The 26,879-nt window shown below is 37.2% G+C and overlaps 1 protein-coding gene across 2 annotated transcripts; it reads left to right on the plus strand.

Moving 5' to 3' along the window:
- The first annotated feature begins 680 nt into the window (after positions 1-680).
- Positions 681-26,655, plus strand: LOC149142489 (OBERON-like protein). Of its 2 annotated transcripts, XM_089449899.1 has the most exons (4): positions 681-906; positions 1,026-1,125; positions 2,029-3,442; positions 25,834-26,655. In XM_089449899.1, exons 3-4 carry the CDS (start codon positions 2,185-2,187, stop codon positions 26,445-26,447), a joined length of 1,872 nt encoding a protein of 623 aa, XP_089306025.1. In that variant the 5' UTR covers positions 681-906; positions 1,026-1,125; positions 2,029-2,184; the 3' UTR covers positions 26,448-26,655. The 2 variants fall into 2 exon arrangements, with proteins under 2 accessions (XP_089306025.1, XP_089306026.1); XM_089449900.1 differs by lacking the exon at positions 1,026-1,125.
- The last annotated feature ends 224 nt before the right edge of the window (positions 26,656-26,879 follow it).

Consider the following 26,879-nt stretch of genomic DNA (forward strand, 5'->3'; position numbering starts at 1 on the left):
TAGGGTGTATATTTTTTTTTAAATCCACAAGATATAAAATTGTTATATATAAAAAAGTATCTTTTAAAAATAAACAATTTTTTATAATATTAATATATTAACTCGATTTAATTATCCTAATGACTTTTAAAAAGAAGCCAAACCTGAAAATAACCACATAGCCACACTTTTTGACCAACTAATCAAACATGTAAGAATATTATTGAATTTATGGTACTGAAAAGTAAAAGGACATTTTAAAAATATTATATTTTTTTGGGTTAACGCAGTAAAATGTGTTAATTATTATTTATTAAAATACCATGGAGATAGGGAAAGAGGGGTTCGTATTTAACTAGTCATACTAAGGAAAATAATAGTCAAATGTTTATACATCAAAAGCGATTAATTAAAAAAAAGGGTGGGACCATCAAATATTAAGAAAAGTATAAAGTCAAAGGCCTAGTACACAATGGACACACTAGATTAGGAATATAATTGGAAATCTAATCTATAGTGGTGTGTGTACCAAGCCTCTTAGCTTCTCCTTTGACTGCCAACTACCACCGACGTCCGACACGTGGAGGTGAGAGAAAGAATCACCAGCAAACTAAGGTGGGCCCACCGCTGACATCATCTAGAGAAGCGTGTAGTCGAGTATAGTAGGGAGGACAGGGGCTCGACATGACAGACGGGCGGGGTCCGTTGCCGCCGGTCGTGCCGGTGGATTCGCCGATCAGATATGGGAGGGTCCTGGCTTCTATATCGAATTAGTGCAGTTAGTTGCAGGGAGGGGGAGCTGGTCAAATATTATTGTTATTTTTATTTGGGGATGGCGCGACAGGTACTGGGTTGAATTCTGGTGCCTTCCATCCGAAATCGGCCATGAATTTGCGATTCTGCATCTGCACAGCATCTGACCATGAGGTAGGGTTTTGCTTCATTTCTTTCATTTTCCTCAGGTTTTCTGTTGGGTGAGGTGGTTGATGGTTAGGTTGCAATGTGTTCTAAGTTTGTGTTTGTGTTGATATTTATTTTATGTACAGAGGTTAAATCTTTGAGGTGGTTCGAAGGTCGAGTCTCCGGGCTTCCTTTCCCTATTTTTCATTTCCCGAGGCAGAGATTGAACAAACCCCAGAGAACACGGTACTGTTGGTCATCCTTTCTTCTGTTTCTTGGGTAGTTGAAGTCTGGCCTTTAGGATCTCTCAATTTCTACATGCAGTTTGCATCTGTGTGTTTTCTGCTAATTATTTGCTTTTAAACCTGTAGACCAAATGCGTAGCTGCACTTTCCTGTGAGCTCTTAAATCTCAAGATCCCTCATTATTTTGGGCTGAACTTAACCTATGTGCGGATATCAATTTCGAGTTATTTTGGAGTGATGGCCATAAGAGCTAATTTTAGATGAGTGAAAATGATTTTCATTGTTTCTGTTGAGGTTAGTGTGCCGAGGTATGGACAATTTTGAACTGGTATAGGCTGATTAACCGTGAGTTTTCATCTTGATGTGCTCTGCACCAAGTCGAATAAGGAGATAATTTGCTTCATTCTTGTTTTATATTAAATACGCAATATCTTTGGCAGCAAGGTTTGTGTTTTGTTCTTCATCTATTGGAGGAAATGATAGCTTTCGGCAGCTCTGATGAATTAATTATTTATGCTTGCTCTACATTTTGGTGGTTGTTAAAATGGATTGCGTTCTCAATAATTTTGGAGGTGATTAAATATAGAGCCTTGTTCTCTGTTGGGGTTCAATGTAGCTATTTTTTTTCATGGTATCAGGGAATTCTTTTTACGGAATCATACAGCTCTTGGAACGGAACCTTGACTAATCATTAGAATACTCAAAATATCGGATATAAGGATTTCAGCATTTTTTGAAAAGTTGATGTTGTTATAAAGAAAATGAAGGGATTGTTCTTTTTCAATTGGTAAATGTTTTAAAGATAAAATGGAAAGAAAAACCAAATGGTGAATATTAGCCTCTAAATTTGCAGCATACCTGTTGTCTTACTTGTCCTAGCCATGATACGTTTGTAATTTTGCAGGAGGAGGTCCATAGTGGCAAATATATGTTTTGAGCATCTGGAGAAACTTTGGCCGAGTCAAAGGGATTCGAGGCTGATGAGGGGTAGTCAACAGGTCAAACAGGCCTGTGTGTGAGGCACAGGTTTAAGCAGGTTTTGACTTTACATCTGCTTTTGATGAAACGGACAGCTGACTGCATTGCTATAGCGCAAACGAAAGCCGTTGCTACACCGAACCTTAAAGAGAAGTCCATTGATTTCATGGGGACCTCCTCTGGAGCATCTTTTCAACAGCAGCAACAGCAAATGCCTCCGCCTCGGCAACAATCTAGGACTCCTGGCCTACAGACCTCTCTTTCCCTTGCATCATCTGAAGCCTGTGGATCAGCAGACCTACGAGGGCCTATTTCCCATCCTGACAATGTGCGTGAGTCTCCCTCAGAGAGTGCAAGCTCAAGGGAAACATGGCCTACGGAGCAGACACGAGTGGAGGTGGCAGCAGAGCATTCTCGTCACAAGAAGGAAATGGAGAGAGAGAAAGAAACAGAGGAAGAAAGTGAACGGCCAGAGCAGACAGTGGTACATAGAGTAGCTAATTCAGATCGGATCTTGCTTCGAGATGTAGCAGGGGGACGGCTTGATGATATTGCAGAGAGAATGCGTGAGCAGCCAGAGGAATTTCTGGAAGAGCTGAAAGCGGAGCTTCGGGTGATCCTTGAAGGCACAGGAGGTCTTCAACACAGGGAAGAATTTGCCATTTTGCAAAAGCTTGTACAAAGCAGGAGTGATCTTACACCCGAGTCAATGTCCAGGGCACACAGAGTTCAGTTAGAAGTATTTGTTGCTATAAAAACAGGGATTCAAGCGTTTTTGCATCCAGATATCAGTGTCACTCAAACGGTCCTCATTGAGATATTTTCCCACAAACGATGTAGAAATATAGCATGTCAGAGTCAACTTCCTGCGGATGATTGTAGCTGTGAAATTTGTAGCACCAAGAGTGGATTCTGTAGCCTTTGCATGTGTGTTATTTGCAGCAAATTTGACTTTGAAGTGAATACTTGCCGATGGGTGGGCTGTGATACTTGTTCCCACTGGACACACACAGATTGTGCAATCCGTGCTGGACAAATAAGCATGGGTACCAGTCTTAAGGGTGGTACAGGGTCATCTGAGATGCTTTTCAGGTGTAGGGCTTGTAAGAGGACATCGGAACTTTTAGGGTGGGTGAAGGATGTGTTTCAGCACTGTGCCCCTGATTGGGATAGAGAAGCCCTCATGAAGGAATTTGATTGTGTTCGGAGGATATTTCATGGAAGTGAGGATTCCAGGGGCAGAAAACTATTTTGGAAGTCTGAAGAATTATTGGAAAGTCTGAAGACTGGAGCTGCTGATGAGGCTGCAGTTTGCAAAGTGATGCAACGTTTCTTTCAAGGTTTAGTTTCTCCCAACATGTGGCAAATTTTTTTTGTTATATAAATTCTTTTGATGCGCAATATCCAGTTGGTAAGCCTACTTTGCCATTTAAATTCTCTATTTTCTTTCCTTACTTTTTGGCTTTGTCATGCTTATAGTCATGTAGCAAGTCTTAGGCATCTTGGCCCAACCGAAAGAGTTACAAAAGTACTGTTTAGAAATGTCAATCGAATCTACTACTTGTCTGTGTGGTTATAAGACAAGGTGGGCTGAACCTTGTAGTAAAACACCACCTTTTGAACTGAAATGCTAAGTATAACCTTCATTTTGAAAGAAATTGCACTTCACTGTGATATTTAGATTTTTTGAAGCTTGCGGTACTTTTACAAGCATGGGGATAACTTCTTTTGTGTGACTTCCTTCCCTTCAAATATTCATGCATGCCATTTGTGGGTTTTTTTTATAGATGCTAAGGATTTTATGCAGCAGGCTCTTGGATACAATGCATGGAGACTACAACGTGATGATCCCCAATTACCACTTTCCTGCTTTGAAACACTCCCTCTTCTGATATGAAATATTTTGCATTATCATCAAAAGTTTTTATTTCTAGACTTGGATTTTGCAATATGCATTCACTTTTCAGGAAGATAACAGATGAAGGACTCTTTGATTAGATTACCATCAAACATTAAATTACCAAGGCAAGAATTGCAATTTACTTGTATTGCTTTTATCATTAGGAATAATGGATTTGGTCTTGATTCATTTATTAGGCGGATAATAATAATATTTGCACCTAACCGGCAAATTTGTATTTAGAAGAAGTACAAATATGCCAGAAACATTCTTGTTGTTTTTGCAAATTTTTAGGCTTTATCACTAGGGTAAAGAGAGTATGTAATTGTTTAAATTTTAAATAAGTAACTAAAGTCTACCATATTCCTAGTTTGATGAATTGTGCAAAGAATTTTATGTTTGGTGTTAAGATTTGTCCTTCTACATTGTTGACATGTTGTAGAAGTCTGCAGAAGCATGCCATTACCATTCAAACTCTATTTGTTACTATGCTCATGTTGATCATAGAATTTATTGAAATCTGTCAAACTGTGGGGAGAAAGATACTATTACAACAAATTCTAACACCCCCATATGATGTAAAGTCCGAAGCATCAAGGGGTTAGTATTACACAACTTAGGAAGGTGGCTGGCTTCCTATTGTCACTTCTCCTCTCTCTTTTGGTTGGCTCTTCTCCAACTTAAGGGGGGTATCTCTAAAGAAGATTGCTCAGTCTATGGAGTGGGGGCCTTAGGTGATATAGGAAGATTGAGCCTTAAAGAAATGCATGGTTGTTGTAGCATATGAAATGGGATGGAAATGGAAATAGGATAAGGACTACATAGGAAGGTGGCTACCTATTGTCACTTCTCCTCTCTCTTTTGGTTGGCTCTTCTCCAACTGAAGGGGGTTATCTCTAAATAAGACTGCTCAGTCTATGGAGTGGGGGCCCTTAGGTGATATAGGAAGATCGAGCCTTAAAAAAATGCGTGGTTGTTGTAGCATATGAAATGGGATGGAAATGGAAATAGGATAAGGACTACATGGGAAAATGAAGGATAAACAAGGAATGAGACTACATAGGAAAAATGAAGGATAAACAAGGAATGAAAAGGGATGGAAGAAAACTTGTGCCTATCAATCATGGGATAATGAGGCCATGAGATGTTACCAAATAGAGGGATTAAGTTTGTCATATCACCATTACTTCGATGAAGATGTTAAGTGGATAAAATAATTCTTTTTCCACCTCCAACCAACAATAGATAAACGGGTGTTTGCTATATTCTCCATTCTAATTATTTGTACTTGGGGAAAATCAACTAGTTTCTGACATTGATCGTTAGGGTACTTGCTTGAAATTTGTTAAAGTAAATATCGAATTATAATTGTCAATTATATAGTTGACACAGGCATTACTTTTTTCCCCAAGGAAAAATCATAATTTCCATTATAACTGAAAATTATATGCTGTAGGATCGTGCCAAAAAACATACAAACTGCTTCTGAAAATCCTTCCAATATAAGAGCATGACTGTGTTGGCAGATGGTCATCTAGCTATTTAAAACTGTTTTAGGCAGTTCTTAAATAATTGCAAGCTGATAATATTAAGTATAGAACTAAAGTCTGACTATAGCTGAAAACAAAAAACAAAAAATTGTGATCTCTGTAGTATAAATACTGAAATGATGATTATGGCTGAGCTTCTGCTGCCTCATCCTGAATGCCTTCCATGAAAGGCTGATGATATAAGCATAGTGAACATCATCTATCTGCTCAGAAATTTGCCAGATGCCCCTAGCCTGCTGCGCTGCTTCCTTGGAAAATGCATCAGAAGTTTTGTTATGCTCTCTATAAATGTGGTGGCAAGAAATGACATCAAAATTCCTTTTTAGCAATAAGACTTCTTCTAACAAAGGCCGCAGTGTGTGCATGTGACAATGAGATTGCTGGTTGAACCAATTTATAACCACATGGGAGTCACCAAAAACCTGCGGCTGATGGCACCCTTTCTCTATGGCAAAAACAAGAAGAAGTTTCAAACTAAAGAGCTCTGCATAATTATTAGTACCATGACCCAGACCAAACTTGTGCTTGAAGGAATGATTTTCAGATAGGTGGAGAACTGCCCCTCCTACAGATGCCCTCGCGAGAAGATCCATCAAAAATAGAAATAGGCATTAATAAAGTCACTTGGACTTAGGTTATTTTATGCTTTATTTCGCTTTAATGTGTTTTTTGGTCTATCACACATTCATAAAGTTAATTAACTCAACTACCTTGTAACTCTTTACATGGAAGCTTCTATTTTCTTACTATCAATGCAATCGTGATTTTCTTTATGTGTTCCTGAGGAACTTTTAACTCTTTAAAAGAAAGCTTACACTTTCTTATCATCAATGCAATCGTGGTTTCTTTTATATGTTCATGTTACCATTAAATGGTATTAGAGCTCAGCATTCTTTAAGTCGTATCAAGAGTCTCAGGATTTTGGAAGACAAGGTTTCCACTCTTGCAACTTCAAGAGTCTGGGTGCCACAGAATCTGTGCGACTAGGTTCTGTTGCCAACAGAGATGGATCAAGAGATAGCCAACGTGACACATCAAAGAGGCAGAAGGGTTTCAGATTATTTGAAACCAGATTGATTTTCCTGAAGAGAAGGAAAAAAGGAGGAATTGAGCGGTAGAAAATCAGTTGACAATTTGAGTTGCCAAAACACAAATTTAGAGTCTAGATGTGTTCTTGAGTAAAATTTCTGATTTGTTTTCAATTTAGACCATTTTGGAGCAAATTTATTCTATTCTTCCCTGTATTGATGCTCAAATTTGCAAATTGTTCGGGAATAGATTTGTGTTTTTCAGTTGTTTGAGAGCAGAATCGTGGTTTATTGGGCTGTCTTTTGAGTAGATTCAGCAAAATCTGTTTATTTTTGGACAGATCTGAGTGTTTTCAAGTGATATGTTATTGCTACAACAATTGAGAGCCATTATTCCAGGATTGCATATTGAGGGAGGGATGAACACCTATTTTCTTTGTTTCAGTATATTTTTCTGCATTTTTGATTTGTATCTATGGTCTCTTTATCCAACTGCAACATCATGCTGGAAGGTAGCTAGAGGTTCTTTGGCAAGAAATACAATATGTGGAAGCCCACATATGTTGGCTATTTTTGAGTACAGGTGCTTGGATGCTATTGCCCTAGGTCACTATACATGACTACAAGTTGAGGGTAAACACTAGAACAAGTTTGATGAGTGAGATGGAGAAAGAGTAGTGTTGCTTAAGTTTTCTATGATAGATGAAATGCTTCTTTAGGGTTTGACAGGGGATACTTAAGCATTTGGAGTTATATGAGACTGTGGACAAAGAATATGTTGTTTTTTATTATAATAAATGAGAGTGCATCATTATAAGAGCATTTACTCAAGATCAAGCATTGTATTAAATAACAATTGTCCTCCATTGGTTGAGAGATGAAAGAGGAGGACATGGTGGTAATCACGCTAAAAAGTTTGCCACATGCTTATGAGTACTTTATTGAAAACCTGCATATCATCACTACGATTGTTGACTTGAAGTTTGGTGCGCTATGCAATACGTTATTCTAACAAGACAGATGGGAAAAACAACTTGGTAGCAGTAGTGCGATAGAGGGTTTAGAATAGCCCATTGCAACCAATGTCAAGGGCAAAGGCAAACGAAAATGATGAAAGTTCAAGGCAACAATGAAGATGTAACCAACAACCTAAGGACCATCACTTGTTTCTACTTGGCAAGATGGGACATATGAAGAAGCATTGTGGAAAGAGGTTGGTTGATAAAAAATCCAACCAAGGAGATTCTTAGGCTTTACTAGAAGGCTCATGTTGTATATCATATAGAGGAGAAGGAGTTGACATTCTTTGCGTTCTTGGCCATGAAGCGATTCGATTAACATGGGTCATGTGCTTGGTACATTGATTTAGGTGCATCAAGATGCTGCACCGTTAGGAAGGACTTGTTGAGCCGAGAGTCTCATTCTACAACCTAGTGTGAAGGCAATGTGTAAGTATGTCCGTGCTCAATTTGGAGTTGACAAGTGTCCCTCTTAAAATACAAATAAAATATTCTCTAAATAGAAAGGCAATGTGGGCTATAACCAACATAAATCAACACACATTAAAATGGTTTTTTGGTTATTAATATGTTTTCAAGTATATGCCAATATTAATTCATACTAAAATATTTTATTCATAACTCACATTGGATATTTATTAAATACAACATTAAAAATATTTTCTTTTAACATTTTTTTCTTCTATATATAGATATATATGAAGTTTTACCATTGGTGGTTTTTGAGTTCTAGGTTGGTATTTGCCCATGATATTTGAAACTTCATATATATCTATATAGAGAAAAAATGTTAAAAGAAAATATTTTAATGTAATCTCTATAGCATTCAAAGATGCAATCTAAACAATGAAAAATTACACTTTGTTTTGTGCACTCTAAAATAAGTTTGCACCTGAAAAAATTTGATCCCTCTCTGCTCATGTTAGATCTGTGCTCAAGATGGATTGATGCTGGTTCACATAGTACATTGCATGTTTGTTGAAGTATTCAATATCTTCGATGGTGGGCAGAGTACATTGTAGTTGGCAAAGGGAATGTATAGATTTTCTTTAGGGAACAAATATTGACTTTTCTCATTGTGTATTATGTGTTGGGTATGGAGTCTAATCTACTTTTAGTGAGTTAGATTACAAGGCATTGCCCCCATCTAGATGTCAATTTTCACAATAAGAAAAGCTATATAGTTGACCAAGTGACCAAGAACACTATTGCTCTTGGTGTGGAGGATCGTGCACTGTTCATATTGGTTGATATTGGACAGGCTAAGGAGCATGCATTTGTAGCCTGGAGTGCATCAAACATCACTACACTTGGCTTCAATGGTATAGGCACCTTAACTTGGCTTGCATCTCTTAATTGGTTCGAAAGAATTTGGTTGATGGGCTTTTTTGATATTTAGCCACTGATTTAAGGTGTGTGTGGAAATTGCTAGGTAGGGAAGCAACAGAAGGTGACATTTGATGAAGGATAAGCTTGGATAACGAAGAGAGTCCTTCAACTAATTCATGTAAACGTTTGAGGGCCAATGAACACAGCATTTGTTATCGGTGCTAGGCATTTCCTTATTTTTGTTGATGACTATAATAGCAAGATGTGGGTGTTTTTTTCCGAAACTGAAGTCTAATGTGTATAATGAGTTTCAAAAGTGTAAAGCTTTAGTAGAAAAAGAGACAGGTTGTCACATTGTCACTCTTAGGTTGGATAATGGTGTGAATTATATTCCGTAGAACTTGATACTTGTTGTGTTAAACATGTAATTAAAATATAATGCACTACACACTACACTGCTCAACATAATGGAGTGGTTGATAGGTGGAATCACACAATCACATAGATTGCTAGGTGTATGATGCAGAACATGTGTTTTGGAAATAGGTTTTGGGTTGAGGTAGTGTTCACACCTGTTGAATAGATCTTTGACAATGGTGTTGTAGAAGAAGATTGCAAAAGAAACATGGTTTGGGAGGAAGCCCAAAGTCAGTCATCAAAGGTCTTTGGTTCTATTGCTTATGCACGGATTCCGAATAAGAAGAGAGCCAATATAAACTTGAAGAGCAAGAAATTGATAGTCATAGGGTACAATTATAATTATAAAGGCTACAAATTGGTTGATGTAAACACCAATTAGTTGAGCTTCAATGGGGACGTCGTAGTTGATGAGGAAGCTTGATTATTCTAGACTTCTTTAGAGATCAAAATCCTTGAATGACAACTTGTTGCGACTTAGGATTCGGGTATCAAGCTTCAGGCAATTCTACTTGAAGGAGGGAGGATTTTGAGCATGAGGAGTTTTTAGAATTTGATAAGTGGCATAGATCACGATGGTGGTTGTGATAGGGAAAGTTCCAAGAAAAGATCAATGTGGTGGCACAACACCATTGGAGATGCTTAGATAGATGAAGTGATTGAGGGATGATCATCTAGAAATGAGAGCGAGAAACCTAATATGGTCAACTTTGCTCTAATGTTCAATGTTAAGAAGTATATGAGCCATACATGTATGAGGAGGCAGAAGGGAGACTTGAATGGTAGAAGGCCATGGCAGCTAAACATGAAAGTTTGTTGAAAAATTAGAGTTGGGGTTTCATATCTCTTCCACCAAGGAAGAAGCATATTGGTTGCAAAGGGGTGTACAAGGTCATTTACAAGGAAAATGGTACTCCTGACAAGTACAAGGCACAATTGGTTGCAAAAGGGTTCTCTTAGAATGAGGGTAATGACTATGAGGAGACCTTTGCTCCAACAACAATGATGAGCACCATCCAATTCATTCCAGCCATGATCGTAGAGCTTGGCTGGAGGGTGCATTAGATAGATGTGAATAATGCCTTCGCCAATGGAAATTTGGAGGAAGAGGTCTACATGTATGAAGCACAGTGGTTTTAGGTTCCAAGGAAGGAACATCTTATTTTCTTAATTGAGAAGGCTTTATATGGCCTAAAGCAAACACCTTGGACATGGCATATTAAGATTGATTGGTACTTGGATGAATAGAGGTTCCAGTGGAGTTTATCATGTTCCAATCAATGTATATGCTAAAAAGCACTAGTATTGATATCATTCTATTGGTCATTTATGTAGATTATATCATTAGTACAAGTAGTGAGGCAAGTGCCATTGAACAAATTAAATCTAATGTGTAAAGATTTTAACATGATTGATTTAAGCCTTCTACAATACTAAGTAGGTGTAGAAGTTTCTCAAATAGGTAGTAGCATTATTGTCTCTTAAACAAAATATCATAGGAGTTTGTTTGTTAGCTTTAGAGTTACAGATAGAAAAACCTTGCTCCACCTATGGAAAGGTTGAAGCTTTTACATAAGAACAACTTCAAGGCAATTAATGAGTTAGTGTATAGGTGGTTAGTGGGGAGCTTGATATATCTTATAGCCACTAGGCATGATTTGAGTTATTTTGTGAGATTTGTTTCTAGATTTATGATAACATTGAAGGTAGAGCATTGGATTGCAGTAGAGAGAGTGCTGAGATATGTTAAAAGGAAACTTGACTTTGGCATTTTGTACAACAGAAGCAATGACTATAGATTGTGTGGGTTGACATTTTCAAATTGGGAAGATTGTATGGATGATAAAAAATCAACATTTGGATATATTTTGAACCTTGCATGGGTGTTGTCAAATGTACTAGTGAAAGTAGCATGCAATAACCCTTTTTATCAACAAAAGTAGAATACGAAGGAGTAGAGAAAGGAGTGTATGAGGCAATTTGGTTGAGGAGGATGCTTTTAGACATGAATATGTAGTAGATAGAGACAACACCCTTACCTTGTTACAATCAAGGGGTGCTCAAACAAGCCAAGAATCCAATCTTCCACGAGCATAGCTAACATGTTGAGATACATTGCCGCTTCATCATACAACTTGTAGGGAATGGATCTATTGAACTGCAGTATCGTCCCATAGATAATCAAACTGCAAACATTTTCACCAAGCCTTGGGTCATGAAAACATGTGAAATTTCGAGATAAGCTTGGTGTAGTTAGTAGATTGATCATTAATGGAGGATTTTAAAGTAAATATCAGATTATAATGGTCAATTAGATGTTAGACATGGGCATTAATGAAATCACTTGGACTTTAGGTTATTTTATGCTTTATTTCAATATAGTGTGTTGTGTGGTCTATCCGACATTCATAGAGTAGATTGAATCGACTATATTGTAACTTTATATAAAGTGTTTTTTTTTGTAATTTATTTATTTATTGTTTTATCAATGTAATCTTGGTTTTTCTTGTGTTCATGTTATCATTGTAAAATTTACATAGAAATAAATCTTGGAGGGCTCTAAAGGGTAGCACTTACGAACAAATATAAAATTGTTTTGTATTATTAATCGAAATCTGCAATCAATTTATTAGAAGAATGACAATAACTAGAAATAAAACAAGAAGTAAATTGAGAGGGAGAAAACTCTTCACATTGATCTACCCCTAAATAAAATACGCATGCTTTTATATTTAAATTAAACTAGAAAATTTATATATCTACCCCTAAATAAAATACGTAGGCTTTTATATTTAAATTAAATAAGAAAATTCCTATATAATTTCAAAACAATGAAAGCATTAAACCTTACTCTATAATTGAAAGTTGTATCTCATGTCTTCACTATTCATTAATATTGATAGTACAAGAAAGTCACATGAAGCTTCAAATCCTAAACTCCAATACTTAATCACTTCCTTAACTTCTAAATCTCCATTTGCCAATTAAAAATGAAATGGAGAGAAACTACTCTTTAAAATACATTATCTTCCTAACTAACTTCATGACAAGTCAAAGAAATAATAAACAAATGATGTAGTTAGATCTTGTTGACCATGTTAAGTCTATAGTGTGGTCACCACTCTCTCCAAGGGAGGTTGCTCTCATAAAAAAACAAGAAGTAACATGTAACAAAATATTCAAGAGAGGGTGCATCCTCCAAAAATAGACATTATACCAAGTCAAAATCTAAATGGGTCAGCATAGAATGTGCCCTCCAAGGTGCATGAGTGAGAAAATTATACACTAATCATCTTAGAAGCTCCACAACCATCTCCAAGAAGACAATTCCAAGGAGGCGTGCGAATCATGGTTTTGAACATGCCAAAACCCCATGAAATAATAAAATATATACCTCCATGAATAGCATGAAGTGTCTTTATGAGTGCACCCTCCTAGAATATGCTCCAAATATAATAAGAAGACCAAGTAAATGCATGCATTGTGCCACATGTAGCCTTTCAAGAGCAATTTGCTCTTCAAGTAAACATTCTTTTTAACTAGCTCAAGTAAGATAATATATGTGCCAAATAAAAGAGGTCAGGGCACTCTCCAATAAAGGTCAAAAGATGACAAGTGGTTCAAATATCCATGCAATATATATGAAGGGGCTCATAGGAGCGCCCTAGGAGGATGTGTCGTCCTTGAACAAATAAAAAAAAAGCTCGAATGCCTTGAAAATTGCTATAGAGGGGAGTGGTCCACCAAAAACCCTAGGTTGCCTCCAACTGTGAAGTAGGGTGCTCAAGCTATTAACCTCCAGTAAAATAAAATTGATTAAATTTACCATTATATGGTTAAATCAAACTCAACATCAAAGGTTTATACTATAATTAAACTGCAGTTCAACCACCCAATAGTCACTAACTCATTAATCAACATGGAGCATGCGTGCCAATGAGGGGGTTTGCTCCAACTAGTGTTGTACCATGGAAATAATATATCTTCTAGCAAAAACCACCATGATAACAACATAATGACAAAATAGATTATCCACCTAAGTTTGAACCTAAGATGCACTACTAATGGCTTATAGTAGGATAAAACCATGTCAAACCTTAGGAAAAGGCTTGGTCATTAGAGATGTATGTAGTACACTACTCCATTCTAATGTAAATTTTGGAAGAAGTACATCCACAAGGTAAGTCACTGGACATGCCTCCCCCTCGTGTGGCGAATCCTTTGTGTCGGACACGACATGTGGGTGATGTGTTCGACATGAGTTTGACTCGAGTTGGACACGAGCCCTACTAGTGTCTTGAAATTTGGACATGTGTCCTATGAACAAAATATCCTGAAATCGATTTATTACCTCATTCTCATGTAATTCAGTCACAGTTTTGGAGCTCATAAAGGTCTTGGAGTGCAGCTAAGGGCATCAAGCAATGTTAGAAGGGATTGCAAGTTTTGGGAAGTGGATTTGTCCATGCCTTACTAATGATATTAATGGTAATGTTAAATTCTTAAAGTAAAAGTGACATTCTCCTTTATATTTCATTTTCATCATTTGCTTAAATTTTTTATCATTATCATGAAATGACTTAGGATGTTTGAAAGTGGTTTCAATCTCATTGGATTTCATATGGAGAAAGTAGATTTTTCGATCCCACTCAAAATCTAGCAGACTTACATTTTTCAAGATTTCAAGATTGGGGGGATTACAACGTTTCCATTGGAGTTTCTCATGTACGAGGGTATGGAACTAGCATTTAATTAAGAGGATCAAGCTCTCTACGTATGTTGATGTTCGTGGCATTGATTGTTGAACTCCTCTATCATGACCCTATTAAAAATGCACCCATCACTCAAATAGAATCTCGATTTGACATGTTAAGCGTTTTCTATCTTATTTAATGCTTAGAGGGTGATATTGATGATGAGGATGCCAATGTAGGAAATGATTTTGATGATATATAGTACTAGTTATTTGTTGTAGCATGATTTTTTTGGACTATACAGGCCATTTAGGACCTCTTTGTTGATGTATTTTTGGTTCAAAGATGGATTGCATTTGCACTCAATGCTATTTTGGTTATATGCATTAGTTGTGTAATTGAATTTGTATCATCATCATGTAAATGTTTTATATATTTCATATTTTATGTGTAATTCACTAATTTTTTTTTTATATTTTTAGTATATATTATATAACATGTCCTCCGTGTCAAGTTTCGGGGGGTTGCCATGTCACGTGTCCGACACTCGTATTTTTGTGTCTTGTGTCCTCGTGTCAGGTGACTTAGTCCACAAGGGTAACCGTAAAACGCATTCCACCTAGGTGTTATCTAGCAAATGTTACAAATGATAAGTTAAATCGCTTACGGAAATCTTGCCAAGGCAAAGTGCACTAACACAACACATCAACATCAGAAGAATGGGATAATAGAAGTGCTAACCCATCCAATCATGTATGTCCTCACCACACGTCCATCACAAGAGAACCATGTAGAACATCCACTCCTAGTGACACCAATAATACAACATCCTCATGCAAAAGTCATTAGGAAACTTCAACAATATCATGAAACATCTACCTCCTAACACCATCTTCCAACCCCTTGGGGGGGGGTGGGGAATAGAACATCCAAGAACAAGATGTAGCACATCCATGATAAGCAGTTACACCAAACCATGACATGGTGATATAACATGCTCCATAACTTGTAAATATGCAACTAAGGAGTGATTGACAAGGCAAGCACGTGTGAGAAGACCACCAAACTAGTAAGCATAATCATCCAACCAAGGGGAAGTGAGACTCCCCCTAACTGAAGGCCTCTAATGCCAAGAAGCTAAGAAGCATAATAAAGATGTATCTTGCCCAAGTCAATCCAAAAGCTCCAAGGAACCAACATTGAATCTCAATCAGTGTGATGAAAATCATGATGTGGAACCTCATGCTATATGAGGTGTAACAGATACCATTTTCTAGCTTTATGTCATTAAGTTAGTGATGATGTTCTCATATAACAATTCTTATTCTCTACTTGAGACTAATACTGTTTATCTAAAGCCTCTTCACACTCTTCATACAGTTTGATAAGCCACTAGGGTAACATTGCAATAATATTTTGGTATTTTAGATCTATATAATGTCTAGTAACCTAAGAGAAACTATGCAGCTGAAATATAATAATTTTGATACCAGAAATGAATGTAAACCTAACACCTTAATTGACTTCCTTTAATAGAATGTTGCTTGCAAGTGTGGTATATGTTCAGCTTCTATGGTGTCTCATTTTTACTATAATGGTTCCATAGGATATTTACTTGAACCATGGTATGCACTCATAATATTGTGGTTTTACAATTGAAAATAGACTAGTTGTCAGAATGCTTCCCTTCATGCTCCACCTAAATATAAACCTACTGAGCACACGATTATGATCTTGCACATACGTCTTTGGCAAATAGGGTTGAAATATACACATTTAGGTTAGGTGGCATGCAAGTATATCACTACACTAACTACATCAGTGCCCTAATGGTATAAATATATAGAAAACATTTTTAGACTATGCTCCTAATTTTTGAAAATGTCATTTTTCGCTAAAACATTGTCACCTTTTTGTAAATTTTATTCACTAGAAGGCCATGTAGCTCATAGGGTTGTGATGAGAATTAGTTTTGTGAATATGTATTATATTTTAATTTTTGTTAATTTTAGTTAACAATGGTATGTTCTATGTATGCTGAGCACAATTTACTTAAATGTTCCTTTAGTAGCTCAATAGCAATTTCCAATTTCTAATTTCCAATAGCAATCACAATAATCACATTGACAGTAAAGACAATAGAACATAAAATAAACTGCAGAAGACAAGCCAAGCCAAGAGGACACCAGATTTGGTGGATGCCAGGGGAAAACCCTTTGATCAATTTTTCTTTTTGTTAAATCAAAAGTTCAGCAGAGAGAGAGTACAAAAGTCAAATAGACTTGCCCAATACAAAGTCTAAACAGCTCTGTAAATTTCTGCAGTCAACTGCAGTCAAACTTCAGCCCTAACCAGAAAGTCAATGCTGGTCAAAACAGCAGCAATTCTTCCTTGAAGCAGCTCGGTCTTCCTTGGTCAAACACAGCCTGATCAGGAGGTCAGTGTCAGCCCAAAACAGTTCGGTCAAACTCGGTCAAAGGAGAGAGAAGACTGTTGTAATTTTATGGTCAAATAGCAGTCATCCCTGAAGTCAACGCAGGTCAACCAGCCCATAAATCCTTTTTGTGCCCAGCAATGCGACCTCGAAAATTCTAATCTTTGACCCAAAAATTAAAGTCAAACTCAGTCAAAAATGCCTTGGTCAATGCTGGTAATTCGGCCTGTAATTTTTGCCTGGAATATCTGTCCTCCTAGCTGAACGTGTGAGAGAGAGAGGGGCTGCCCAAGAGCTGTACGAACCAATCTGATGAAGAGAGAGAGAAGAATGTGTGAGTGATTGATTTCCAAATGAGATGTGATGTCTCTTGTATTTATACAATTCGTTGTGGGTGAAGAGACACATCCATCTGCTTGTCCGAATGAGATGATCGTTATATCAATCATGGACCTCTCGAAAAGAGGAATCCAATGCAATCATCATCTCCATCAAATGAGCAGTCCCAAAGTGGAATTTGGCCCTAGTTGCCAATTTTAACATTTTTCTATTTTGTATTTTAGCCTATCTCTTTGAGGTGACTTGGTCAAAATTGATTATTCATGCACTTTTTTGTATTTATTGGAGACTTGGTCAACTTTGAACTTTTTCCATACAATTTTGTACGTCATGTGTACAATTTCAAAAATCTTTGTTCATACTTGCAACTTTGCAAAGTTGCATGTAGCTCTCTTGTGTTTTCTTTTATACTTTACCCAGTCTTTTTAGGTGACTTGGTCTAAATTGATCACTCAAACACTTTATTGTATTAATTGACAACTTGGTCAACTCTGAACATTCTTTCAACAATTTTGTACGCCATGTGAACAATTTCAACAATCTTCGTTCATACTTGCATCCAGCCCTCTTGTGTAGTCCTTATCGTACTCATATCAATTGGTAACGGAGCCTAAAGATTAGGGATTTTCAAGAGCTTTCACTTTTCCAGTCTCCTTTAGGACTTTCTTTCTACTTGCAATATTTTGTTAGTCTCTCCAAGTTGTAGGGACTATGTTTATAAGACAAAATTATTCCCATGGGGGATCTAAGCATGAAAAGCTTTTAAACTGTGAAGTGGCAAATTGCATTTTTCTACTAGTTTTGATTCTTCTTTAATTTTTTTTTTCATTTTTGATTGTAACTTGTGAACCACTATATTGGGTGTAAAATGAGATTTGTTCCCACATCTTTGAAGTTATGTGGTTCCCTGTAAAGCTTCAGAATTGGGAGGCTATTAGGATCCAACCTTGCCCAAGTCTTGGTTGAACAAATGCATGAGCCGGAAACCCTTGTTACTCAGCACTACCAGTTGGCCTGACAACAATAAGAGTTATGCGTTGAAAAAATGATGAAATGGTGAGTATGTTCAATGATTCATGACTTATTAGCACTATGCCCAATGAAAACCTCATCCTAAATGCATTATTCACAAAGCAGTTCCTATTATTTGATAGACTTGTAAGTTGGACGTTAAACTTTGGTGCCTAAATTCGATATGGCTCTTAACAGAGACAAAATCGATTTTTGAATACTCTACATTGAAGCTTATTTCAAAACCTAGTAGGAATTGATAGAGAAAAAAATTTTGTTCATTGAAGTTCACATGGAGGACTAGGGCCTTACATGGCGGTAGATCGACACACAAAATTTGGGAGCCGACAAACCAACCCCCAAGTTCCAACCAGCACTTGGGCAGACTCAAGGATGTTGTCTGTAAGAGGTTATACCCAATGGGGTGCAAGGATGCTTTGTGGTGAAGTGGTTACAACTTGTGACAAATCTTGGGTGATTTCATGCAATAGTGTATTGACGTTTTCAAATAGAATGCCCGTCAAGATCAAGGTAGGAGATTTTGAAGGGACATTTATTGTGAAGTTCATTTCTGGGTTATTCTTGCATTTAAAAAAGCAATTGGAACTATTCTATATTACTGCCTTGAAGCATGCCTTCTAGCTTGCTTCCAAAATAGATGTTAAGTTGCCCTAAACCAATATTATCAGTCAAAAAACGTCTGTTTTCTCTTCTCAACCCTTTACCGCTTCCAAGGGTGAACTGAATGCTAGTGGACAAAACTTGGAGTCTTCTTGTGTGATCCCTTTTGTTAGGACAGAAAACAGGAGGAACTCTCACCACAAAAAGTATGGGCATTTAAATTACGAGTGCAAGGTTTTCTAGGGAAAGATCACTGAGAAGGCTCAATCATTTCTCAGTGAATAACACCAATTCTCTAGAGACATAGATGTAGTGTTGATGGCCACAAATTACAGAACAATGATGAAGAGGCTCTGTTCACTCAAAACTGCCAGATCAAAGGTTGGTCAGTGTCCATCATCATGAACACTAGTAGTGAAAACATCCTGGTATCCCAAGAGTTGATTGTAGACCTAAAGATACAAACAACACCTTGTCCTATGTCATATTTGCTAGGGTGGGTTGAGGAGTGCAGACGACCTGGTCTTATCACTTGGAAGTGTTCCATCACTTTTGTTGTTGGATTTCTTTGTGGAATAACAGAGTTTAATGTCACTTCTCTTATTGGTTCTAACTTGATCCAGGGTAGGCCATATCATTCTGCCAGACATGCACAATATTATGGCTACTTCAACACTGATCGTTAACCTCTTCTGTTTTTGGATTCAAAAGACACTAAAAATGGGTTTTGTACATCCCTGCCAAGTTTCTTTCCATTCTAGGCTATAGATGTGCCACCTATGGGGATTGAAACTCCCAATATTCTATGGGCTTTAGTCCAGTGATAGAGTCCATCTAGCAGTCTACCTTGGTTAACCAGACACTCTTCCTTGACTACACTCTTCCTTGACTATGCAGTCCACAATGGCATTCTTTAGGAGCCCAACCACAACACGTTTGCCAGGGAATGATATGTGCACTGTCCGACTACTTAAGCAATGGTGACTCAGCAACTTCGGTAAAAAACCTATTTTACACCTCTTCTGTTTTTAGATTCACAAGACAGTAAAAATGGGCTTTGTACATCCCTGCTAAGGTTCTTTCCATTTTAGGCTTTAGATTTGCCGTCTATGGGGATTGAAAATCCCAGTATTTTACGGGCTTTATTCCAGTGATAGAGTCCATCCAGAAGTCTACCGTGGTTAACTAGACACTCTTCCTAGACTACACAGTCCACAGTGGCATTCTTTACAAGCTGAATCAGATGAGTGTTCTAGATGGATCATCTTGATTATTATCTTCTTATCAAGATTGTGCCCCTCATCTTATCGAGGGATTTTTGGTGTGCACAATACTCTCTTGCATTTGCAGAGGTACTTGTGTGGGCTTTTCACGTGGAAACAAGTGGAAAATTACATCCAAAAATGTTGACATTGAGGCTTAAGAATCCTTTGCCATGGATTTCGTCAGTGGTTTACCAACTATTCAATGGAAAGTTGGAAACATGATTGCATGTTTGTGGCAATATGCAGATTTTCCAGGATGATAGTTTTAACTTTTCATAGCATTCAACAAAACTATTGTTGCATCTACAACTGCAGTACTTCTCTTCCATTGTGTTTGGAACCATTTTGGATTACCATTGACCATCATTTTTTATTATGAATCCAGATTTTCAGTCACTTTTGGAAATCTTTGGGAAGCTTTTAGGTTGTTAGCTTTTGTTTTCCACTCCATTTTAACCATAGACTGATGGTCAAATCAAGGCAGTGAACAAAACCTTGGTTCATCCTCCTTACATCTACCACTAGCAGAAGAAAGAGTGGAATTATTACTTGCATATTTTGCAGCGCAACTACAACAAAAGCAATCATGTCTTTAACAAACTTTCTCATTAGCAGAACAGATAGTGGGATCAGTAGTTGGATATTTTTGCAGCACAACAACTATGCAGCCACCTATGCCTCTACAGGATACTCTCCTTTTGATCTATGTTTTGTCTTTTTCGGTCTTGTTCTTTCTGAGATTCAAGTTGTTGTCCCATTTCCAACCACATCCCGCCATCAGAATGAGTTAGTCGCATATTTTTTTTTGGTTTTCTTTTAATTAATTTATATTAATTTTCACGTAGAACTTGGCCACGATCCATAGCGAGGTTCATGCATCCTTCATTGGACACAGGCTAAGTATAATATACTTCATAATTGGCATTGAGTTGCTCCACCTTTTCAGGTTTGTGACTGAGTTATGCTGCATTTGAATAAGCACCAATATAAAAAATGAGCAGCGTCACAAGCTCAAGTCCATTCAGTGTGGTATATATGTCGTCATACAGTAAATGGGTCCTATTGCCTTCAAGTTGTATCTCCCACCTCAGCTTGGCATCCATGGTGTAGTGAATGTTAACAGGTTGAAGTTGTATGAACCACCTCACTCGGAGGAACCCGTTCCAAATTCAAATTGCACATTGGGAGGCCACAATTCTAGATTTTCAGTGTGCTCTATATAAAGATACACCTGTTGATGCCCACACCATACTTACTGGGTATTGTCAAATCACCACCCACTTGGTGGGCTGCAAAGACAGTTTGGCCACTTAAGCAAAGTGGGTTTACTAATCAGCATTTGAGCAGTACTTTCCTCATCTTCAGCAGAATTTGAGGACAGCATCTTCTCGGTAGGAATAAATTGGTGAGACTTAGTCCAGCAAACATGTACTGTGTTTGATTTTTTATACTATGTACTTGATCCTTATCTCTTTTGGGTGACTGAATCTTAATTGATCGCTCACCCACTTTATTGTATTTTATTAGAGATTTGGTGATCTCTGATTGCTTTCCTCACAAATTTGTATCCTGCATAAACACAAAGGAGTGTACAGCATGGGCATATTTCCAGCAATCTTCTCTCATGCTTGTGTACTAGCTCTCTTGTTTTTTTTACTGTGCAGGTGTCTTTCTTCTATTTCCGATATTGTGCTCAGATCAGGGTGGGTGGAAGTAACTTGTAGGTTTTAGTATACTACACATGAAATTAGAATTTTGACCTGAGAAGATTACTCATCCCTACTTTGAACAATGTGGTATATAACAAATAGGCTATGCAACAACAAGAAGCATGAAGTCTGATGAGTTTTGTCAAAGTAATATCCATAGACAACAGTGAATGCTTATAGATGCACATATCTTAATCAAGTTACTCGAACTCCAGTATCACTTCCTCTAATGCTGTTGTGAGAGATATTGAACCCCAAAGCTAATGCCAAACACATTCCTTTTTATGGTCGTGATTTCTTCTTCTACTTTGTTTCCCCTTGTGCTTAGTCTTTGGGATCTGAGCTGGGGCTGTGGATAAGGTGTTAACTCAGCTTTACCACTTAGTAAAACCTCTAATTGAACCACTTAGTCACAGAACAATTACCCGAGGCTCAAAAGGACAGATTGATTTTTACCCCGGTGAGAAAAGATATATCCTTTGCAGGTTCACATTGGACACTTCTTTGAAATTGGGAACACATGTACTTTCTGTTCTCAATACTTATATTAGATAAAATTGAATAAACTGTACATTTATTTTGGGACTGTCCTGCAAACAAAGTGTAACTTCATCCCAGAAGGTTTGTCAGAATATGCTAATAACTGTTGGTACTAGGAATTTGCCTTGTTAGCTAGTTTCTGTTTATGATTAGAAATAGAGATTTATGCAGGACATAATTTCCTGTATGTTTATCACCTTAGGTTGATTTCTACAGGTGAATGTTTTTGGATACTTGGACAATAAGAAACATGCCACCTTCCTGCAATTTCTTGTATGTACTTTTTTTAAAGGCAGTTGAGGGGTGTATATGGTTTTGTTGATCATGTAATCATTCTTCCAGGGTGGACTTGGGAATCTTCTTTCTGATGTCTTTCACTGTTTTGGTGTGAAACTGATTAAATCTATCTAGATATTGTTCAGAGCTATGACAGACTTGAGTCATTCATGCAAGGAAAAATTACAAAATGCCCTTGGTACCATGGCTCTATAGAAAGGAAAAATATACCCTGACCAATTTCACATGAGATAACTCCCTTTCGTGTAAATACTAAATACTAGTCAATTTTGCGAATTAAATTTAAACAATTCCCTGATACCATCTATATGTACTTGTGTTGCCAAGGTTGCATACTAAATACTAGTCAATTTTGCGAATTAAATTTAAACAATTCCCTGATACCATCTATATGTACTTGTGTTGCCAAGGTTGCATTCCCGTGATGATGTGATCTTGTGTCTTGCCATTTTGGGGAGACATATCTCCATCCCTCCTATGCCCAGGTGTGGCATGATGTCCTTGGAGAATCTCGAGGGATGCCCCCCTTAAAATAATCTGAAATTTGCATGGTCTAATCCCATGCCCAGTTTTTGTTTTTTAAGATTTGATTTGTGTTCTCCATGCCAAACAACCTGATTTAAGGTCTGATTTACATGTTCTATTCCCCGTGATCTGCTATGTGAATCCATCCAGTAAGCTAACCTAAGCACCTGACCTCCATATTTCATGCCTCTCTAGCTTATATAGAGGTTAATCTGTCTATTTTATTTCCAATAGCCATATAGAGGTTGGATATGTGTTTTCTTTTGCCTGGTAAACTGTTACAGAGACCTGACCATTGTGTCTAATGCCCAAATATACTTGTGAACACAAGCTAACATTCCTGAATATTTGTACTTCCCACAACTGTGTACCCTTGCCCTGTGTTTTGGCACAACCATATAAATTGCAATGTGCTGCTATTGCTGCCCAATGGTACAGAATTTGTTGTACAGTTTGGATCACAGCAGCTCATGTTTTAGCACTAGTAAATTTTCCTTTTTTTATTGGCTTTTTTCAATATTTATATGATTTTAATATTTTATATTTTGCATACACATGTATGTTATGTTGTCCTGTGCATCCCCACTCTCCCTAATTTCAAAAATGACAATCCCTGTTCCTGCATACATGAACCCTGATTACTTAGATATATTTGGAATGGGTCATTTAGATGACATATTAAGTGATTATCAGGAAAAACAGCAGACAGCTTTTGATTACTTCTGCCCTTTTCAGTTTCATTTGTTAACAGGCAAAGTAGACCTATGCCCTGCATGAGATTGGTATATTGTGACATGTACTGAGAGGATTAAAACAACTGCGGTTACAATCTTGGATCAAACTTTGGGGCTCCAGCTACTGAACTCCAAATAACAAGAATGGATACAAGTGGTTATTCTCAAAAAAATATCATCATGCTAAAAAATATGATCAGGTAATTGCAACTCATATATAGCATCTTGCAGTGTTGCTGGTTTTCAATGAGAGGGCACCATGCCTCAATAATGCCAATTTTTCAGTTCTTTACTAGACTATAGTATGCAGAGGAAACTTAACAGTAGTTGAAAGTGAAGAATTACTATGGTGTGACAATCATTTCCTCAGGAATCTACAAGAGTAATAATAATTTTATTAGGCCAGGTCAGCGCAGACTAGCTTCCTTAAATAAGTCTATGATAATCAAATCAGTGCCAAGTTGATATCTAGTGTGCTGAGTAGCATGAAACAAAGTTAGAAATTGCTTGCACGGCTTATATGGCATTAGGATTTATTTGGTGAATCTTCTTGTACACTATTATGCAGCATTCTTTGCCATTCTATGACGACCTCAAATTGTTGGTTATATCAGTAAGATTTTAGAACTTCATTGTGAATTTTAACATAAGATTACCTTAGCTGACCAAGAAGTCAAACCTATCTATCAAGGAATTGGCCAACTTGGTCCCTAGATTAGATGAAGTCAAGTTTGTGATAAATAAATTAGATTCACATTTACTTCAGCTGACAGTTTTAGAAGTCGAGGAAGAATTTTATATGATTGAAAGGGCACTTTTCACTTTGGCTGAGATGTTCCCTTAGTGCTTACCTCAGTTCTCACCTTTCGTATCATACTATAGTAGATTACTTGTGCACATTACTTTCAGACTTCTGTCACATACTAAAAAGTGAAATTGTCCCCATCTGCTGATCAGCATGAAAATATTCCTAGTTGGAATTTTGAAAACTTAAATCAAATAGACTGTGCAAGGTATAATGGATAATGATGATTTTTGCAAAAAACTAAGATTAAATCAATTTTAAGTATGATCTGTTGCAATGAAATAGCTTTTGATAAAGTTAGTCTGAATTTTTATTAAAATAATTTGAAGTATGAACCTATGCTATTTAAGTTGTCTTTACGAGTCTCCTTTTTGCATAATATATGACTTCCATGAGCAGAATATTGGGCATCATACTCGTGCAACAAGTTCCTTATATTCTTGATGGTGCTTTGAAGTCTCAGAATGTTGTAGTAGCCTTGGTGGCCTACTGAATCCTATCATATTTATAATTTCCAAGTACTGGGTTGGAGTGAATCAGAGGTTAACTCTGTAATTTTGGTTGATATGATTTATAGTCCACTTCCTAAATCCTGTAGTATTTATGATTTTCTAGTACTGGATTGGAGTGAAGCAAAGATGAACCCTGTAATGTTGGTGGATATGATTTGAAGCCCTAACTGATGTAGCTATTTGTCTTCTTGCTATCTTGCTTCCGTAGCTTAACAGTTGCACTGCCTCAGGCATTGACGCTTATAAATTGGTGATCGGAATTGGAACAAGTGAAGTTTTCTTTTATTCATCTTGAAAAGTGCGTAAGCCTGGCTAATCTGGCAAAAAATGTGATCTGGGCTGTTAGTATTGACGTATCATTTTCAAACTTTCACTTGCATATTGTCTTTATGAATATATCGTTTTTGCATAATACATGACTTCCACGAGCACAATATTGGGCATCATACTCATTCAACGAGTTCTTTGTTGGCAGTGCTTTGAAGTGTCCATGTCATTGTAGCCTTGGTGGCTTAATTATATCGCATTTATAATTTTCCAGTACTGGGTTGGAGTGAATCAGAGGTGAACTCTGTAATGTTGATTAATGCGATTTTCAACCCTTTTTCTTAATCCTATTTTATTTATGATTTTCTATTACTTGGTCGGAGTGAAGCAAAGATGAACCCTGTAATGTTGGTGAATATTATTTGAAGCCCTAACCAACTTATCTATATGACTTCTTGCTATCTTGCTTCCCGCAGCTTAGCAGTGCACTGCCTTTAAGGCATTGATAGGGCATTTATACTTATAAGCTGGTGATTGGCATTGAAACAAGTGAAGTTTTCTTTTATAATCTTGAAATGTGTGTACTTCTGGCTAACTGGCAAAAAATGTTGTCTGGGCTGTTAGTACAGACATTATATCAACTGTGAAACTCTCTCTTGCATATTTTCCACTTGTGGGCATGGTTCATTGGAGGAACCGACAGTTCTTTAATATTGTTTTGTGTTTTGGATGCAGAGTTAGAGACAGAGGTGGCTAAAAATGTTGAGGGGGAAGAGAGAAGGGTGGTAGCACCTCAAGAAGCTTGCAATCGTATTGCAGATGTGGTGCAGGAAGTTGTAAGGAAGATGGAAGCTGTTGCAGAGGAGAAAGCTCGTGTTTTCAAAAAGGCACGTCTTACATTAGATATGTGTGATAGGGAACTTGAAGACAAAAGCAGAGAGCTTGCAGAGTTGCAATTTGAGAGGCAACGTAAGAAGCAACAGATAGAGGAACTGGAGGCTATTGTTCGATTAAAACAGGCTGAGGCAGATATGTTCCAACTCAAGGCTGATGAAGCTAGACGAGAGGCAGACAGGCTGCAGCGCATTGCGCTTGCAAAATCAGAAAAAGCAGAGGAGGAATATGCTAGCAGATACCTGAAATTACGACTAAATGAGGCTGAAGCAGAGAGAAGATATCTATTTGAAAAAATTCAACTTCAGGAGCATTCACGATCACAGCCAGACCCCTCCCAAATGCTCATGCTGTGCAAAATACAAGATTTGCTCAAAACTGTATACAATGTTCCCAAGACAGAACCACAGAGTCAAACAGATCATTCTGGATCCATTGCTTATAGCAAGGAGTGATCTCTGGTGAAATGTTTATTTGAAAGAACATTTTAGTGGGATCTTGATAAGCGGGATCTCTGTAAAGTCCCTTTTCAGAGTTGCCCAGTTTTTTGAATGGAAGTTGGAACAGTATGTATCTTACACATGTTAAAAAAACATTTATTAATGATATTATGATGTAAACCGAAATCTATAATTAGATACCTATGTGGGATCTATAACCTTACTTGTGACTGTAACTTCACTTTTGGCATCTCTAAGTTCCAAATTGTTTAGAATTATAGAATGCATATAATCTTTGGTATACAAAGAAAGTTGTTGCTATCATTTGAATACAGGAACTGAAGATTTACAATTATATACAGTCCAGACATTTTTAGGGAGCTTTTACTTGAAATAGAACGTAGAACAAACTATTGAGAGTCTAGCATGAGCTCTAAGAGCCTTTGT

Source organism: Pinus tabuliformis, chromosome X, assembly GCF_031772625.1.
Source record: "Pinus tabuliformis cultivar Carrire ecotype Pingquan chromosome X, CPIR1, whole genome shotgun sequence".
Classification (NCBI taxonomy): Eukaryota; Viridiplantae; Streptophyta; class Pinopsida; order Pinales; family Pinaceae; genus Pinus; species Pinus tabuliformis.